Source organism: Aulostomus chinensis, chromosome 17 (genome assembly GCF_037954235.1).
Source record: "Aulostomus chinensis isolate RoL2024-O1b breed Wild chromosome 17, RoL_Achi_v1.0, whole genome shotgun sequence".
Taxonomy (NCBI): Eukaryota; Metazoa; Chordata; class Actinopteri; order Syngnathiformes; family Aulostomidae; genus Aulostomus; species Aulostomus chinensis.
In genome coordinates this window covers 18788242-18806749 of record NC_141336.1, presented here as the reverse complement: position 1 = coordinate 18806749, position 18508 = coordinate 18788242, and the positions used below count along the sequence as shown (strand labels likewise).

The window sequence follows — 18508 nt, the reverse complement described above, 5'->3', positions numbered from 1 at the left end:
TGCTTCTGTATTCTTGAAAACTACCTTTACAGTATACTCAAGCTCAAATTTCACAGTCAGTAGTCAAGATAGTCAAAGTCCCAATAGCTTTTGGCCAACTTTCCAATTTCAACAGCTTGTTGAAACTTTTTTTTTTTTAAATGCCATGACTTTCACCTTAAAGCTATTGAGACAGTGACAAGGAACAACCAAACAAGTGGAAGAAGTAACATTAATTGTGAGTTTAAGCCATAACAAAATCCCTCAAAACTACTCCATGGACAGATTTATTTTGCACTGGAAAGCAACTCCAGGAGCAATTTACTGTGTGTGTGTGTGTGTGTGTGTGTGTGTTATGGTGGCCCTGTAACTTCACCAGAAATAATGTGGTAAATATTGTAAATATCTCGTAAATAAAGAAAAATGTTAATTTTTTTCCGAATCAATACATACGTTTTTTTTAGTGTGTAAAATATGAGTAAAATCTAAATGCAATTTAATAGAGATTACATTGATATTGGTAAGAAAAAAAATATGAAAAAGTGGCAATCAGACAGAATAGCAACATTAATATTGGTCTATGCCAAAATTTTCGTATCGGCGTTTCCACCTGAAACACAAATTTAAGCTGGAAAGTCGCAAGTATTTGTATAAATAAATAAATAAATGAAAATCAGCAAAAAAATAATCACATCTTGATAAGATTTTACGGCTTGCATCCTTCCTAGCTTAATCGTGCTATAATTCCTTGTTAATTCAGCACTGTTCCCAAAGTCTTAACGGTGAAGAAAGGCACAAAGCGGGCTCGTGCCCGGATTGATTGTGCGTCGATCTGTTGGTAGTGCCTCAGAGCTTCGAAAGGTGGCGCGCGCTCCTCTACCTCACCTCAAAGGAATAAAACCGTTGAAAGCACAATTTCTCCCTTCACACAGTCCTCGTTTTAAAGGTAACGACCTTAAACCTGGCTACACATGTTGTTACCATGCCATACTTTTTCATTTTGATGAGAAGAGGTGAAATTTATGCTTTTATATTTAAAGAACTTGCTCACAGTGTTGCTGCATAAACTAACTACCCCTTTTCTGTCCCGCCATTTTATGAGTGTAAGCTGACTGTTTAGACTTTCTATTGACACAGATATTTAATTACTGAATAGTTTAGTATTGGTACCAGCTAATAAAACATTTTTTTTTCTCAATTTAAAAAGGTGTATGTGTCTTACACCAGTTCAAGTTACTGTTTAACACTGCTCAAAATATGGCTTACATTGCTTGAAGTAAATGTGAAACAGGTTTTTTTTTATAAAGCTGGTTTTGGCTTTAAGAGCCTTTATACAGACAATGTTTCACTATTTTTGTAATGATTAAGCCAGAAAATTTATTTATTTTTGGAGAAAAATACAATTCCTTCAAAAAAAACTGTATCTGTCAAACATATCTTTAACAATATTGTGTGACATCAAGAGGGGACGAGGCTGATTGATACTCTAAATTGACCGTAGGTATGAATGTGAGTGTGAATGGTTGTCTGTCTGTCTGTATGTGTTGGCCCTGTGATGGACTGGTGACCTGTCCAGGGTGAACTGTTTTTAAATGGCAGACATGGCAGTGCCACCATGACCCCTCTCTCTCTCTCTTAGCAGCTTGCACTTAGTTCATACTGAAGAGCATCTTCGAATTAACAGATTATTGAATAGAATTTTAAGAAATAGAAACAAAGAAAAAATGCTACAATTTGCAAAGCACATCAAGTTAGATCAAATTATACATAAAGTTACACAGAGCAGATCAAGCCAGACAGGAAGTTCCCCCATGAATAATATAGTGACTCCTATCTTTTTTTTCAAAATAAAACACCATGCGCAGACTCCTGATTGCAAAACAAACAGAGAGGGACTCAATTTAACCACATGCTCAACAAACACATGATAGAATCATGTAAACTAAGGGACATCGACAAAATCTGCAGACTCTGAGCAAATTAACAGAACCAGGCAGGTTAAGCGCAGCAGGTATGAATTGCTGCCGGTGGAACATGCGACTGTGAGGATGACAGATGTTAACAGCTTCACAGCTGGCATGCAAATCAATGTGTCCAACTGTTAAATGTCAATTTTTTTTTTAATGTCTTTAAGGCACCTTGCCTTGCAATTTTCACAGCACATACAGACATTGTCTCCTATGTTTTACGTCGTTTCATCTGCACTTCTGATTGGGCACTCTAGAGACAGCTGATGTAATTATTTAGATCTCATATGAGCCAGTTGTGATGAGTAAATAAAATAAATGCATCTATGATCTCATCTCAGCATCATACGGGGTTGAGATGCTGGTGAATGATGCCACCAATACATCAGGTGGCTCCTTGGGAAACTATTTAGAACAGCGTGGACAGTTGAGGTCAGTTTAATGGCTGTGTCATGGTGGTCGTAAACCGTCCAGGGTTCAGAGGCAGGTGTGCTACCAAACCACCAAGTAGCATCTTCCCCTTCCCCTTGTTTCAGTCTCTTCATCGAGAGGAGGATGCAGAGAATTCAAAGGAGCTTCATCCTGCAGTAGCCTACACTGCTGGGGAGTTCGAGTGCCTGAATGGCAACAATTCCAAGTTTACTGGCGAAAAGAGAGGGCCAGCTTGCGAGAGACAGGAGACAGAGAGGTGTTTTGGTGCGAGCTCACTCAGACTCAGTCTGTAACAATTCAATCTTGACCCCTAATCAGGCTTTGATGATGCCAGGCCATTCTTTGTGTGGCTGCACAGCTTAGGTCCCAACAGTATAATCCAGACATGGTTGTTATCCTTCCCTGTCCTTTTTCTGACTCATTTGCTGTGTCTTACCCGTAAATGTTTCAATACCATGTTATTAGGCAACATTTTCAATTCTGTCTTTACTTAGAATTATTTCTGATTCGCTTTCACCCAGCCTGATCTCTGTAGCAACACTAACGCAGAAGTCTCACTTCTTCTTTTAGTGTCATTCCACTTTTTTGTTGATCAAAGTTTTGTTTTTGTCTCAACATGTACTTTGGCCACCTTTGTAATAATCAGCACGGTCACATGATGTAATGAATTTCCATGGATTGCACTTCTATACTTTTCACACTCATACACTAATCCTATACCATAAACAGAAGTGATGACCACTGAGTCATGAGTATTTAGGCAATATAATGAAATATTGCCTGTGTGGTCACGCTTCTGGAGGTTCAACTCATCCTAGGCATGAGGGATGAAGCAAAACAAGGGAAGGTAGGACTGAGATTGTTACACGGGGGAACTTGAACCTCTGTAACATGCTGACAAAGCAAACTAAATGCAGTTTGATCTCCAGATTTAATTTTATGATCACTATGCATCATAATGCATTGTTGCACTCATGTTTCATGAGAGGCGGGGTTCACCCTGGACAGGTCACCAGTCCGTCGCAGGGCCAACACATAGAGACAGACAACCATTCACACTCACAGTCACACCTATGGTCAATTTAGAGTATCAATCAGTTTCTTCCCAATTTGCATGTCTTTGGATGGTGGGAAGAAGCCAGAGTACCAGGAGAGAACCCACACAGGAACAGGGAGAACATGCAGACTCCACACAGAAAGATCCCGTGCCTGAGCCGGGCCTCGAACCCAGAACCTTCTTGCTGTGAGGCGACAGTGTAACAGTGTCAACCACTGCACCACCGTGCCGCCCATCACAGGGCCATCAGGAGCCATTAGGGGTTCAGTATCTTGCTCAAGGATACTTGGACTTGGTCACCGGGGGAAGTGAGGATCAAACAAGCGAAGCTTTGCTAATCTACCTTTGAGCCATGCCGCCCCGACAATAATGACATAAATATATCAATTCAATGTTTCAAATGAAGGTGTAACCAAAATATTTTTGCAGCACAACTTGTATCTGAAAATGAACCCACGTGTTAGCATATGACCTGCAGGCTGATGCGTGTCTGAAGCATCATTTCTGGATTCATTTTTATTTCATTGATCCTATAGCAGACAAATTCACACCTTAAATCTGCTACAAAATATGTTCAGGAAAAGGAAGTTGGTGATTAAGACAATAAGTAATAAATAGAACTAATATGAAGGACCAAAAACACATAATATCAATTGCATTCCAAACACTATTCTGCAACACTATGCATGATGCAGTATCCACATTTTTTGCTTTTAGAAAAAAAAAACCCAAATTTTTACCTTTATGGTAAAGTTGCAGCTCCTGCTATTGAACATTACACTTTGCTCGTATGGTTTGATTTTAAATATTGTAGTGAATTGTGGACCTCCACCTCTTCCCAAATCCGTTTTTATTCATTGTTTTATACATTAGACAAACACACGCGCGCGCGCGCGCACACACACACACACACACACACACACAGAAACCCAGTTGTGCAGACCCCATCCTGCAGTAACAGAACCTATCAAGTGTGTGGTCAAGTTTTCTTTGGACACACCCTAATGAATTGCCGACGTCATTTACCGACATCAGCGACACCTATCCAGGGGGTAGTCTGCGGGGGGTCAAGACGAAGAAGTGCCAAAACCTGTAGACTACAAAAAATGATGATTCTACCCTTTTTTTAATTCACCACGTGATTATGTGGAAGTTCAATTTTTGTATATAAACCAGGGCCTGTGCTGCCGGTATCCAGCCTGCTTTGACGCCTTGAAACCACCGCGTTTAGAACACTGTCCACGAGCGCGAAGCGACGCACCAACTCCAAGTCTTTGAAGTCATCATGGCGGATCCCAGCTCCAGCAGCAAAACGCCCCTCGCCCGGGACTTGTCACTAACTTTGCAAGACACACTCTCTGGTGTGTTACCTACCCTTTCCAGATGCCGCAGGAGGGTGAGCTGTGCTGGCACCGGCGGCCCTTCAGTTTGCGCCATGGAGTCGCGAGTGCTGGTCATCAATACCGGAGGAACCATCGGGATGACGCTTCATGGCGACGGTATTTATGTTGACTGTCCTGTTTTCATTAACCTGCGCTTTTTTTTTGTTTTTTTGTTTTTTGTTTTCTTCGAGACAGCTGCAGCGCGGTGGCCAAACCCACAGGTAGATGATTGTCCCAGGTCCTTCCGGATGTGAGTCCTGGGGTGACAGTTGTATTCCTGCCCTTCAAAGCGCGCGTGTATCCCAAAATAGTCCTGCTATTGATGTTAACTTTTGAAGATGCTAAAAGACTTTGACCTCTTAATAATAATAATAATAATAATAATAATAATAATAATAATAATAATAATAATTTACCGTAAGAAAGTAAATTAAGTGCTTGAAATGAGGATGTTACTGATTAATGCACACGGTTGGCGTTGAAGTAGTTGACCTTATTATCATTTCATATTTATGTCAGATGATAATGACATTATATCACATGACTGATGACGTTGGACCAGTATCATTAATAACCCTTGGATTTAATTGATAATTGAGAAAAATGGCTTAAAGAGACAAAAACTGCTCTATGCTCTAACTGATCCAAGCTCTATGTTAAATGGAGTCTTGAGTTATATGACATTATATCAGTCATTAACCACAGAGTAGATTCATTGTCATCGATGGACAGGACTATCACCTGATGCCACAATAAATTTAGATAATGTAATCAGTTGGATCCACTCCAAGTACACGGACTAAAACGCTATGCAACATAACAGTAGAAGCAACACCATAGATTCTCTTAATGAATAACTATGTTGACGGGAGGTACTTGGTAACATCTGGAGCCTGCAGACAGGCAAAAACAACAGGTTCCTACATGTTTCGGTTCAAGTTAAAGCTTTTCATCAGGGGACAGAATATCATCAGCACCCCTGGAGAGTTTTGACTTATTTAGTGAGCAAAAAATAGAAATATTGTACCTTCTAATCTCATTTTACAAGTGTGAAGTTATTGTACACTGTGAATGGAGAAATAGGGTTTGAGGTTGACGATGCAAATAATGTTATTACAAAATGATGTGGATTATGGGGCCTTCTGTTATGCACCTTGAGTATTAATCCCTTTTGAGGTAAAGCGTTGAATTAAAGTCACATAGATGCACATATCAAATTGGTACCCGGAGTATTGAAATTGAATTTAACCGTGAGGATCTTGCCAATGCCTAGCCTGATCTTTTAATTGCAACCATTCATTCACAACACTTGCAGTTTAATCAAATTATCCTCATAGATGTTTTGCATGTATGACATGGTTATATTTGTTTTACTGTTCAATAGAAACACCTCCAGTCTCTCTGTCAGAACGTGACCTCCTAAGGTTTAAGTCTGTGTCTCTGTAATCTGGGCTTAGTTGCCACCTGTTGAAAACTGTCAAGTATTTGTTGTGGTTTTCATTCACAAATTTTACCTTCCATTTACCACTAGGGTTCAGTATGAGACTGATGAGTAGCGCCACAAAATTAATGATTTTCTTCCCCAATAATGCAACCTGCAGTGCTGCAACCAGAAAAGCACACTTTCGCGCAGAACCTGCGCAAGTTGCCCATGTTCCATGACGAGGAGTACGCGAAGCAAACCTGCCTGGATGACTACTATGGAGAGAACACCTTCGTCCTGCCGTAAGCTCACCAAGAAAGTTGAAATGATGCCAGAGAGATATGTGTGTTCTTCAATTCTCAGTGTTCAGTGAATCATTTTTTATTCAGTGACTGTCTCAGATGCTTCAATTTCTTATCGTTTCTAAAAGTAAAAGTAAAAAAAAAACAAAGATTTAGTTATCATTGTTACTGGTTGCAAATGGTCTGAATATTACTTCATTTTGTTTTTGAATGATTCAAAACTGCTTTTTTGTTGTTGTGTGTTGTTTTGTTTTTTGTTGTTGCCCAGACTGGAAGCCAACAACCCAGTCTGAACTTCCATTTCTTGAGTAGAATCGCATGCTTGATGTGTGAACTACGATGCTAAGACCAAATATATATGCTACGCATGCATAACTAGAAATGCATGTGTGTGGCCGGTAGCAATAGAAGAAAAGATAGGGATAGGGGAGCATGGAGCTGTAGGGTTTGTGTGTGTCTGCACATACTAATGTGATATTGGACACCAGCAAGCATGCTGTTTTGATGTCTGGGTACCTGAAGAGTAGTTTTTTGAGCACGTTTGATCCATACTACCTTACTTTCTGTGTGCACATAGAGTTGTTGAAAATGCCACGTGTCCTGGGGTGGTTTTTTGCCCGTGCACAAAAAAATGGTACCCAAAATAGCCACACAAAAGCTGCGATTTATAAAAAACATGCCTGCAGTTATAGACAGTAAGAGGGTAAATTGATGCCATATTATATATTGACATTGCTCACAATTTATTACATGTAATTTCAAATTTTAACTATGATTTACATCATCATAGATATCCAAACCAGGAGTGTCATATGTACATTTACTTGTTATGGGCCAAACTCTGAAATAACCCCCACTGAATCTGAAATGATATTGAAGAAAAAAAGAATATGAAATTATAAATCAAAGTCCACACATTATTTCATCAGCATTTTATAGCAATTACATCCTCCACCAAGAGAGTAGAGGAGATTACTGAACTGTATCTGATGACACTATCGTCATGACGTTGATGACATTTAAGATCTCATAAAAAAAATTCCAGAACAGGGCGTCAATTGTCAAGCAACTGAATTTAACCCACTTAGTTTTATGAGCTTGGTGAAGACAAATAATCTTTAATTGAACCGCATGTTTGTGTGTTTCGAAGTTAAAAACTGCATGCACAATGACTGCAGCCACTGATTTGCAATGTGAATATCATGAATGCAGCTGTGTATGTGGTAACTGAAACTCATAAAATTATCTTTGTCACTCAGGTTGAGCAAAGAGAAGATAAGGGTCGTTTACACTATCATAGAGTACAACCCTTTGCTGGACTCTTCCAACATGACCCCTAAGGAATGGGCTAAAATTGGAAGTGATATTCAGGTATTTATCGCCGTTATACCACTGATAAAAACCCTGCATTGATCCAAAATATTCCTCATACTGGGTGGTATTAATTTCCAGGCAAACTACGAGGACTATGCTGGTTTTGTGATCCTTCATGGCACCGACACCATGGCTTACACTGCCTCTGCCCTGTCCTTCATGTGTGAACACCTGGGCAAACCAGTAATTCTCACTGGCTCACAGGTAAGAGCTGCTGCCTTCAGCATAATGTGCCAGCATTATTTTAAGTCTAATTATTGCCACCCTCATGATGTCTTCAGGTGCCGATCTACGAGATGAGGAATGACGGCAGAGCCAACATGCTGGGGGCGCTGCTCATTGCTGGCCAATATGTTATCCCAGAGGTGAGCCAATGGAGATGAAACTAACCAATGTGATAATGAAATATTTGTAATTATCATTTATATTGTTCATTATGTTAATTTTATTTTTACAGCACCAAATCACAACATTAGCTATCTATCATGCCAGTGCACAAGTAGAACAGGTCTAGAACAACATCCTTTGACCAGCTATTGCCCATGAGCAAGCACATCTGTTAGCGTAAAAAGGGAGCAGGAAATAGAGATATATTCTCTCTCTCTCTCTCTCTCTCTCTCGATCCATATGGGATATGGCCCTGTATATACAGACTCATGGGAATGTATCATTATATAAACGAATAGCACAGTGTCACTCTCTCCAATCAGGTGTGCTTGTATTTCTACAACAAACTCTACCGAGGGAATCGGGTGACCAAAGTTGATGCTGGGGGTTTTAACGCATTCTCCTCCCCTAACTTGGGTCCTCTTGCCACTGCTGAAGTGGATATCTCAAGTAAGTCACGAGTGCATCTAATGCATTAAATTAACTGGTGCTTTAAATTTCTTGAAATGTCGTTCCTTCCCTCCTTTCTTGCAGTTAACTGGGACAGAGTTTGGAGACAAGGAAACATAAGAAAGTTCCAAGTCTGGACAACGCTGAATAGCAATGTGGGCCTGCTTCGGCTGTTCCCAGGAATCACTGCTGAAAGTGTAAGTCGTCCTATGAGTTACCGTCACTGTTGTCCTGGGGGTTCAGCACCAGAACTGGGATAGAGATTCTCTCTTATCTCTCTAACTTGTTCTAAGTGAGGGTTGGACTCCCTCAAGGCTGCCCTTTGTGATCGGTTCTGTTCATAACTTTTATGGACAGAATTTCTAGGTGCAGGTGGTGGAGGGGGTCGAGTTTGCTGGCGGGAGGATGTTGTCTCTGCTTTTTGCAGATGATGTCGTCCTCTTATGTCCATCAAGCAATGACCACCAGCTCTTGCTGGGGCAGTTCGCAGCCAAATGTGAAGTGGCAGAGATGAGAATCAGCACCTCCAATCTGAGGCCATGGCCCTCAGCCGGAAAAGGGTGGCCTGCTCACTCCAGGTCGGGGGGAGGTCCTGCTTCAGGTGAAGGAGTTTAAGTATGTCGGGGTCTTGTTCATGAGTGAGGGTAGGATGGAGCGGGAGATTGACAGGCAGATTGGGGCGGCACCTGCAGTGATGCAAACAAGTTCTACCGGTCAATCTACATTCCATTCCTCACCTATGGCCATGAGCTTTGGGTTATGACCGAAAGTAGAGTGGCTGGGCTCTCCCTCAGAGATAGGGTGAGAAGCTCAGTCATTCAGGAGGGACTCAGGGTAGAGCCGCTGCTCCTCCATGCTGAGAGGAGTCAGTTGATGTGGTTTGGGCATCTGGTGAGGATGCGTCCTGGATACCTCTCTCAGGAGGTTTTCCAGGCATGTCTGACTGGGAGGAGGTCTTAGGCCGACCCAGGACATGCTGGAGGGATTATATAGTATCTCTCGGCTGGCCTGGGAATGCCTCGTGATTCCCCCAGAAGAGGTGGTGGAGGTGGCTGGGGAGAGGACAGTCTGGGCTTCCTTGCTGAGGCTGCTGCCCCCGCAACCCGCACCAACTGGATAAATCGGTAGACGATGACGACGACTGATTGTGATATATAAGCAGACATAACCCTAACCTGCAAATACTAATATACTTGATGATAGGAAGATAATTGACAATTTAAAAATCAACTTGGTGCATCCAAAAGGATGGACATTGGTGCACTTAAAATGGAATGTCACTTCGCGTAATGCAATAGCTGATGCTGGGATCAACATTTGGGAGTAAAAACAATTCAGAATATAAGCCAATATTGTTTTTGCAAATGTATCATCTGAAATGTGACAAAGACATAGAATTAGAATAAAATTTGTTTACCTAAATGACATCAGTGCACTGAAATAATAAACTTCAGGACAAACTGTCCAGTAGCAATTGAAGGTTCAGTATCTTGCTCTACACTTCGATGGTGATACTTCAATGATAGTAAAGTGGATAGATTTTGCAAACATAGATGTGATGAACACTGTCAGTGATTATCATTATTCCTATTTGTATTGAGTGTAAGAGACCAGTCAGTCATTTGCAAAGTGCAGCTGAGCAGAGGTGCTCTGGTCCTGACGGTACAGGTTGAAGTGTCGTTAGGTGACTGTTAATTAGTCTGATGGCTTTGGAATATAGTCTGTCCCTGAGAGGTAATATTCTGGCTGCGGTAGTTTGCTGCCAGATTTCGCAAGGGCTCAGGATTTGTGTTTAGAATGACTGGGGTCACTGATGACATCGTTAGCACATTTATGGATTCAGAGGGGACAAACAACCCAAAAGCTGTTGTTTTTTTTGAACAGCAATAAAATATGGTTCACTTTAATTTTATTGTGCTATTACCCATCTTCTGTTACTTTCCTTGCCATGTAAACTGCCATCAAAGCTCAGCCCAGAGAAAGATGGGAAGGAGTTATGGGCCATGACCAATCACCCTCTAAAGAGGGGGGGTTGGCATAGGTAGTGTAACATTGAGCTGCACCTCCTCCTCCAGAGGCTGCCAGAAGAGTGACTTTACTGTCTCAATCTGCTCTCCCTGCCCAGCTCTGCTATCACGACTTTCTCAGGGCCTTTAACTGCCTTGATGAGGGCCAGTTTTGATTCAGCACAAGGCTCTCCTGTGTCCCCTGACTCTGCTGAACTATAGCTTCACTGGTAATCAGCATCCAGCATTTCTTGTCAAAGTGCTTATCGCATCAAAAATACCGACGAAACGCGGTACATTTAATGTCACCAGCCTCTCACATTTTACAGTAACTGCCTTGGTCTTGCCAAGTGACTTTATGCTAGCTAACACCTTCAGATTAATTGCTCTCCTTCCTGCTATTTCACTCATCTGCCATTCTAGTCATATTCCACGACTAATGATGTGGTGTTGGGGCTCCCAGTGCCAGCCAACCAGTGACTGAGATGCTGGTGGTGTAGACAGCACCAGATGGGCTTTTAGGAGAGTGGATGGTTTTGTGCATTGGGCAGCAGGAAAAATAACATGGAATGCCAATTCCTCACTCTTGATTCTCTACAGTAGTGCTGCCAGTTCAGCCGGCCTTAGATTGTGGTGGTTTCTAATGTTCTCATGTGTGTCCAGGTGAGGGCTTTCCTGCAGCCACCATTGAAAGGTGTGGTCCTGGAGACTTATGGCGCTGGAAACGCCCCAGATAACCGCCCTGACCTGTTGGAGGCGCTGAAGAACGCCACTGACTCTGGCATGATCATTGTCAACTGCACTCAGTGTCTGAGGGGCACTGTGGTCATGACTTACAACACTGGCAAGGTTGGTCATGTCCTCTCATTGTCATGATTGTTCTTTCTCTTTTAGTTTTGTAAATAAAACAGTAATGTTCAGTACATTAAATTAGTGGTCACTCTGATTGCCCAGGTCTTGATGGACAAAGGGCTGATAGCTGGCGGGGACATGACTCCAGAAGCTTCACTAACAAAGCTGTCTTATGTGCTGGCCAAGACCGACCTTGATTTAGAAGCCAAGAAAAAGGTTGGTGCCTACATTCATGAGTGACATCACTCATACACAAACAAAAGAAAGACAGAAAATGGAGTTAAGTTACTTTTGTGTGTGTGTGTGTGACACCTTCCAGATGATGGTTGAGAACCTGAGAGGAGAGATGTCTTCTGACTCGATTTGCTGGTTAAGCAGTGGTTTCATCCAGCTCATCGCCAAGTCTCTGCAAATCAGCTGCAGTGAGGTGAGGGCACCGGGACCTAACGGCCAAGACAGCCAATCATGTCTCTGCCTTATCAATTTCAGCCAAAAACATTTTTTACATTCTCAAATAAATTATTATTTTGAAGTTCATTTGGTGAATATATTTTCCAATATCAGTTGGGCCTCAAGTTTGAATTATTTTCTTGTAATTGTTGAAATGTTATTGACCCGCTTTGTGTGGACATTTTCTGAAGTCAAAAGGAGATTAAATGATAAAAAATAAATTCAGAAAGCATTAAAAGGAAAAAAAGAATGGGCTTGGGGAGTAAATGAATCAGCAAAACCAGGATCTCATAGCCCCTATACCTGTGTTACTGTTGTAACTGATCTGTGGTGCTGACAGGAGATGCAAGGGATCCGGGATGCCCTGACTCCAACGCTGGCATGTGCTGCTGCAAAGAGCGGAGACATGGAGGCCTTAAAAGCCTTACAGGATATGGTAAGTAACCAACCCCCCACACTTCCACTCCCAGAACCCCCTTTAATTTCCTGTTTCCACTGATCGCTGAGCATTCAAAAAGTTTCTTATTGTCATTCTGTTTATTAATCACCAGGTGACCTGTATAATGTGACCAATAATGTTGTGTTTGTCTTGTTTTCCTTTGGCGCAGGGCAGCAACCTGTCCCTGGGTGACTATGACCGACGTACACCCCTTCACATCGCCGCGTCTGAGGGTCACCTCCAAGTGGTGGAGTATCTGCTGAGTGTTGGGGTGACAGTCCATGCTAAAGATCGCAACGGAGACACAGCCCTGGCCAACGCTGTACGCTTCAAGTAAGACTCTCCTCGTCTTTAATAATAAAGTCTTGTGTTTGTTTGGACCTAGTGTGTCATGGACAAAGCTTCAGGGTGAATTGTTTGTATGTACCAGAGCTATGCCAGATGGCTGCCATCCTATTTTATGTTATTTTGGTATTGCTGTTGTTGTTCCAGTTCCTATGTTTCCACGCTAAGGCTTGCAAGGCTTTTTTTAAAATGGATTTAGCGAAATGACGTCAAATGACGCAACTTGAGTTTTGATTTGCGGAACCATTTCACTTTTGTGGCTCACTGCCTGTTGAAAGATCCTGGCTCCTTCATTGATCTGGTAACACAGCAAGCACAGCCCTTAATTATTAATCTGGATACCTGGGGAACTATTTTATGGCATTTTATTGTTTTACTTCATGACCCGCAAAGGTGACTCTTGTGTGAGCCATTCAGTTCGTGGGCAAAACACATTTTACTTGCAACTGTAGCACTGCCTTTCAAACAACAGCAAAAAAGTTGTCATGAATCAAATTGTCGTAATATCAGCGTTTGGCTTTTGAACACTTCCAGATTTTTTGGGTTGTTTTGACCAGTGTGAACACAGCAATAGCAGTGTGCGCGTGTGTGTGTGTGTGTGTGTGTGTAATAGTTGGTTGCTTCGGTACCTTTCCAAATGCACTCAAATTGCATAAAAAAGAATGAAAGAGGAAGATATGATAAAAAAGTGGAAACCCAACTATACAGTATGCTGAATATGCAGGTTTCTTTATTTCGTCCCATGCTCCATCCCCCAGACAAATGGAACCAATAAATACAGTGAACGTTTCTACATTCATCTGCATCTTGTAGTGAGGCATTTTGGTTTGTGGTTTGGTGTGGAAACACATTGTACCGAGGGGGAAACCTCTAAGTGGATGTAGTAATAGATAAATAAACCATTCAAATCAGAGCAAACGAGCTCAAGGCTCAAAGAATGCATGTTTCAGCACATCAACTTATTCAGTTGTAATTTATACTACAAACACATATCTCCTGTTGTCTAATTTAGGAACAAGGAAGTGGTGATGCTGCTGAGAAACGCTGGAGCTCACTTCTCCAGAGATGAGTTGAAGGAAGCAGGAACGGAACTGTGCAGGTACGGCGAAATGCAACGAGATATTGCGTGCACTTTGTCATTGACATGATTGTCATCTCTGTTCTCCACTGGATAACAAAATGGTTCCCATTCTGCTGGTCTAAATGTGCACAGAGGATCTGCGATGTCTGGATTATATTTGGACTTTCTGTCTGTCTGTCTGTCTGTCTGTCTCTCTCTCTCTCTCTCTCTACATCATTGTATCTTTCTCCTCTGTTTTAAAATATTTGACAATCAGCTGTTTGGCTAAAAGCATAAATGTAACCAATCCCACAAAGTAAACACAGGTACAACCAGTCGCCCAACTCAAACACACACAGTGGGAATGTTACCTGGCAGGATAGTGAATTACTTCTGCATCTCAAACATCTTTTTGACATGCTGACTGGCCAGTTTCACCCATTTGAGACACTGAACTCCCTTTATCCATTTCACACTTCTGTAATTATGTATTTGTGAGCTATCCTCAAAACATCAGATTATGGCAGTACTGCTTCGACAGAAACTTGATGAGAAACATTTTTTTCTTTTAGCCTGATGACATCACTTTCAATTACTGGCCCGGATTGTGAAATGTGTGTACACAACCTGTCCTTCACCTGCTGTCTGTTGGCCTGAAGAGCAGCCAATGTGCAAACAATACACTTCTACTCAGGACCTTTTAGTGTAATGACACTGTCATCCCCTGTGTGTCAGCCTGGCAGCCAGCGGCGACCTGTTGGCCCTGGAAATATGGGGTCTGGCCGGAGCAGATTTCAGTGAACAAGGCTATGATGGGCGGACCCCGCTTAAAGTGGTGAGTTCTTTCAAAACACCTCAACTGCTCTGTTTGATTGTTAAGATTCTGTCATCTCACTCTCTTTGTTCTGCTTGTTTCCAGGCTGAGCAAGCTGGCAAAATGGAATTGACAACCTTTTTCCGTGCACAGGTAATGAGAGTGTTAGCTTCCTGATATTTCCAAACCCTACAGCTTCTTCTGAATGTGCATTTTAGTGTGATTCCAAGAATATTTGCCTTTCATTCGCATAATTTCAGCCAGCATTTGCAGAATTTGAGTGTAAATACGATGATGAGGTGGAGGAGGAGGAGGGAAATGAGATGTGTTGAATGTGAATGACTTTTGGCAAGCACATTCCAAGACCCCGTGCTCTGAACACCGCCTTATCATCACTGCTTTGGCGTAGTCATGGGCTTTAACTTGTACCAATCATCTATCTATCTATCTATCTATGTATCTATCTATCCATCCATCCCAGCCTGCATCACACAGTAGGCAGGACAGGTCAGCCGTCCAGTGACTGAGGTAAAGTCCAACAAACCTCCACTTGGACAGATAACTCCAAGACTCAGTTCAGGCGGTTCCAATTATTTCTCATTTCAGTTGTGTGTTACTACCACATTTACTAGGCTGTGGCTTTACCTTGTGTGTGGTGTGTACGCTCCAACAAAGGGAGTCAAGAGTCCCTGAACACTTCATCTGCCCCGTGCTTTATATTCATCTTGCCTCTTTTGTGTCTGCAGCAGAGTTCTGGAGGGACTGCGTCCACTCCACCAGGAAAGTGAGCAGGCGCTGCTCCAGCCAGCAGAAGTCAACACGTGATTGCGTCTGCTTCCTCTCGAGCCGCCCTCATCACGTCATATACTGTGAAATTTCAAAGCTGCTCTCTTTTTGAATGGCCAAGTTATGATTGCTAATCAAGCTAATCAGTAGCAGGTAGCTGTGTTAGCACTGGTTTGAGTCCACTCGTCTTTTTGTTTGTGTTTTATTTTTATCACATCAGATTCTTTTATCTCTGAATATGAACAGCAGTAGTTTTAGAGTTTTATACCAAATGAATTAAAGAAATACACAGAAGCTGTACCAATACTTGACAAAAGTAATACCTCCAAAGCAATATTTTCTGGAAATTCAGAGAACATTTATAGTTATAGTGAGATGACATTAATGTCCCAGCTGCTCAAACAAGTGTTACGAAGACTCACTCATCCAGCCTGAAGCGGCTTACATTCCAATGTGATGGGGAACAATTCCGACTGTTAAAGAGCCCCATTAAGTCTTGCACTGCCGTTGTCACTGTGATCCATCATTTATTTCGAATTAACAATAGCCTTTCCATTGATGTTGAAAAGTGTGCTCTTTTTTATATTTGCAGTGCAATTGGTAAATGTGCTGAATGGAGCTTCTCCTGTGTAAAGTCTGTTGCTGTCAGAAATAACATTGATTTTGAGAAAATCAATGTCAAAAGAGTATTATGTCTTGTTTGTGATTACATTTGATGAAAAAGTTATGACTTGAAATAGTCCTGCTGTCTCCCCTTCTGGCATTTTAGATTGTACTCTGAACATTTTTGTAAGTGATTTGACGCTCTGCTTCTCTCGTGGATAAATCTAAAGAAATAAATCCCAGCATTTGAAGCAAAGCCTCCTGTGATTGTTGCGTCCAGCACCAAACCCTGAAAACTACAATAATCAAGGACAAACATCAAACTCCCGCACTGCTACAGCTGTAAGGCTAGTGTAGTCTGGGTTTCTGGAGTAGCTGGGCCTATGGAGTAGCTGGGTCAACAGCACCACCTCGTGGTAGTGAGAGGCTATGTTGCGGCCGTGCCAGCTGCTCTATTCTCAACGTCTGGATTACATGCAGCTTGTACAAGGTGAACTGCTTTTACAGAAGTACACCAAGACAAAAAAAAATTGTATTCATCTCTGAAGAAATTGGAACTCAGAATATGGATCTTATCAAATAGATGTCTTTAAATGTGATTCTGAGATCAGGTTTATGTTATTGATGTAGTATTTGCACCTTTCATTCTTACCGAAATCAGCCACCTTGTCCCCAAGAGGGTCACAATGGAATGTCGTGAGTAGTGGGTGAGGGGGGGAAGTAGACCCAAGTGCAGACAGTTAGGATGGTGCACAAAAGGTTTTATTGAGATGGGGAAACTTGAGAACTTCACGTGAGGCTGGCAACACGCGCCAACAGGAAACATACAACAATGGACCCACACTGAGCAGGGGAAGCACAGAGGTTAAATACATGAGGGAAAACAAGACACAGGTGGTGCAATCACCCAGGTGAGACATATAAGGTAATCACAGGAGGGAGGTCAGGAAGACAGGACATGACTACAAAATAAAACAGGAAGCACAAGACAGGGATCGTGACATGGAAGGCAACCACTAGACATCTCTGCCCCTGCCAACTATGCCATAGATCTCCTGCCTGGTCCATCACCTCCCAAGGGGCTCCTGTACTCTCTGTCTGAGCTCAAGAGAAAAGTCATGGAGACTTCCATCAACGACTCCCTGGCCGCAGGCATCATTCGGCCTTCTTCATCTCCTGCTGAAACAGTTTTTTTTCTTCATTGAGAAGAAGGACAAGACTATGAGACCCTACAATGAGGACTGAATGAGATCACTATAAAGAAGAGTTACCCACTGCCACTCATCTCCTCCGCCTTCCAACTGCTACAGGAGTTTAAAGCAGGGTTTGGCTATAAAAAGATTTCCCAAGCTTTGAACGCCTCACAGAGCACTGTTCAAGCAATCATCCGCAAACATATGGAAGAAGGTGTTCTGGTCAGATGAGACCAAGATTGAACATTTTGGTCTAGATGCAAAATGCTACGTGTGGCGGAAAACGAACACTGCACATCACTCTGAACAAACCATCCCCACTGTCAAACATGGTGGTGGCAGCATCAGGCTCCAGGGCTGCTTCTCTACAGCAGGGACAGGGAAGGGGGATGGAGCTAAATACAGGGCAACCTTGGAAGAAAACCTGTTGGACTCTGCAAGAGACTTTTGACTGGGGTGAAGGTTCACCTTCCAGCAGGACAATGACCCTAAACATAAAGCCAGGGCTACAATGGAATGGTTTAAAACAGAACATTCATGTGTTAGGAAGGCCCAGTCAAAATCCAGACCTAAATCCAATTGAGAATCTGTGGCAAGATCTGAAAACTGCCGTTTTCTCTGGGTGTGCCAAGCTGCTAGAGACACACCCAGAAAGACTTACAGCTGTAACTGCAGCAAAAGGAGGTTCCTCAAAGTATTGACTCAGGGGAGCTGAATACTTTTTAAAATAAAAAATTAGAGGAAATACAATATTTATATCATGTGTAATTTTCTTTGTACTTTACAATTGTGTGCCGCTTTCACATAAAATTCCAATAAAATATATGTATTTGTTCAAGGGGTATGAATACCTTTTTTAAGCCACTGTATTTTTAATTCATGATTTATTTTCACTGTGCATGTTAAACACCACAAGCAAAGTCCATTTTGGATTAAAGTGTATGTGATGACTCATGAGACTTTATGCAGCTGCACGGCACTACTAGCATTCACGGCAGCTAAGCTGACTAGCAGTTAGCTTTCCAACATGTTTCTGGAGCTCCTTAATGCACACAAATAGGAGACAGGAGTGAGTCTCCTCAGAGGGTAATTCATCACTCAGCCGTGGCAACCGGGGTCGGGGTGGCTGGATGGTAAAGGAATTAAGCCACAGCCAGATACCTCCAGAGAGAGAGAGAGAGGTCTGAGTCATCAACACGTGAGCCTG

At 42.2% G+C, this 18508-nt stretch overlaps 1 protein-coding gene across 1 annotated transcript; it reads left to right on the top strand.

Annotated features, from left to right (window-relative positions):
- Positions 1-4529: 4529 nt before the first annotated feature.
- Positions 4530-16355, top strand: aspg (asparaginase homolog (S. cerevisiae)). Its single transcript, XM_086183014.1, has 16 exons — positions 4530-4934; positions 6419-6542; positions 7802-7913; positions 7995-8120; positions 8198-8281; positions 8627-8753; positions 8838-8950; positions 11423-11608; positions 11714-11827; positions 11931-12038; positions 12402-12497; positions 12670-12833; positions 13858-13944; positions 14641-14740; positions 14825-14872; positions 15466-16355. The coding sequence occupies exons 1-16, from the start codon at positions 4721-4723 to the stop codon at positions 15505-15507; spliced, it is 1845 nt and encodes a 614-aa protein (XP_086039140.1). The 5' UTR covers positions 4530-4720; the 3' UTR covers positions 15508-16355.
- Positions 16356-18508: the final 2153 nt, after the last annotated feature.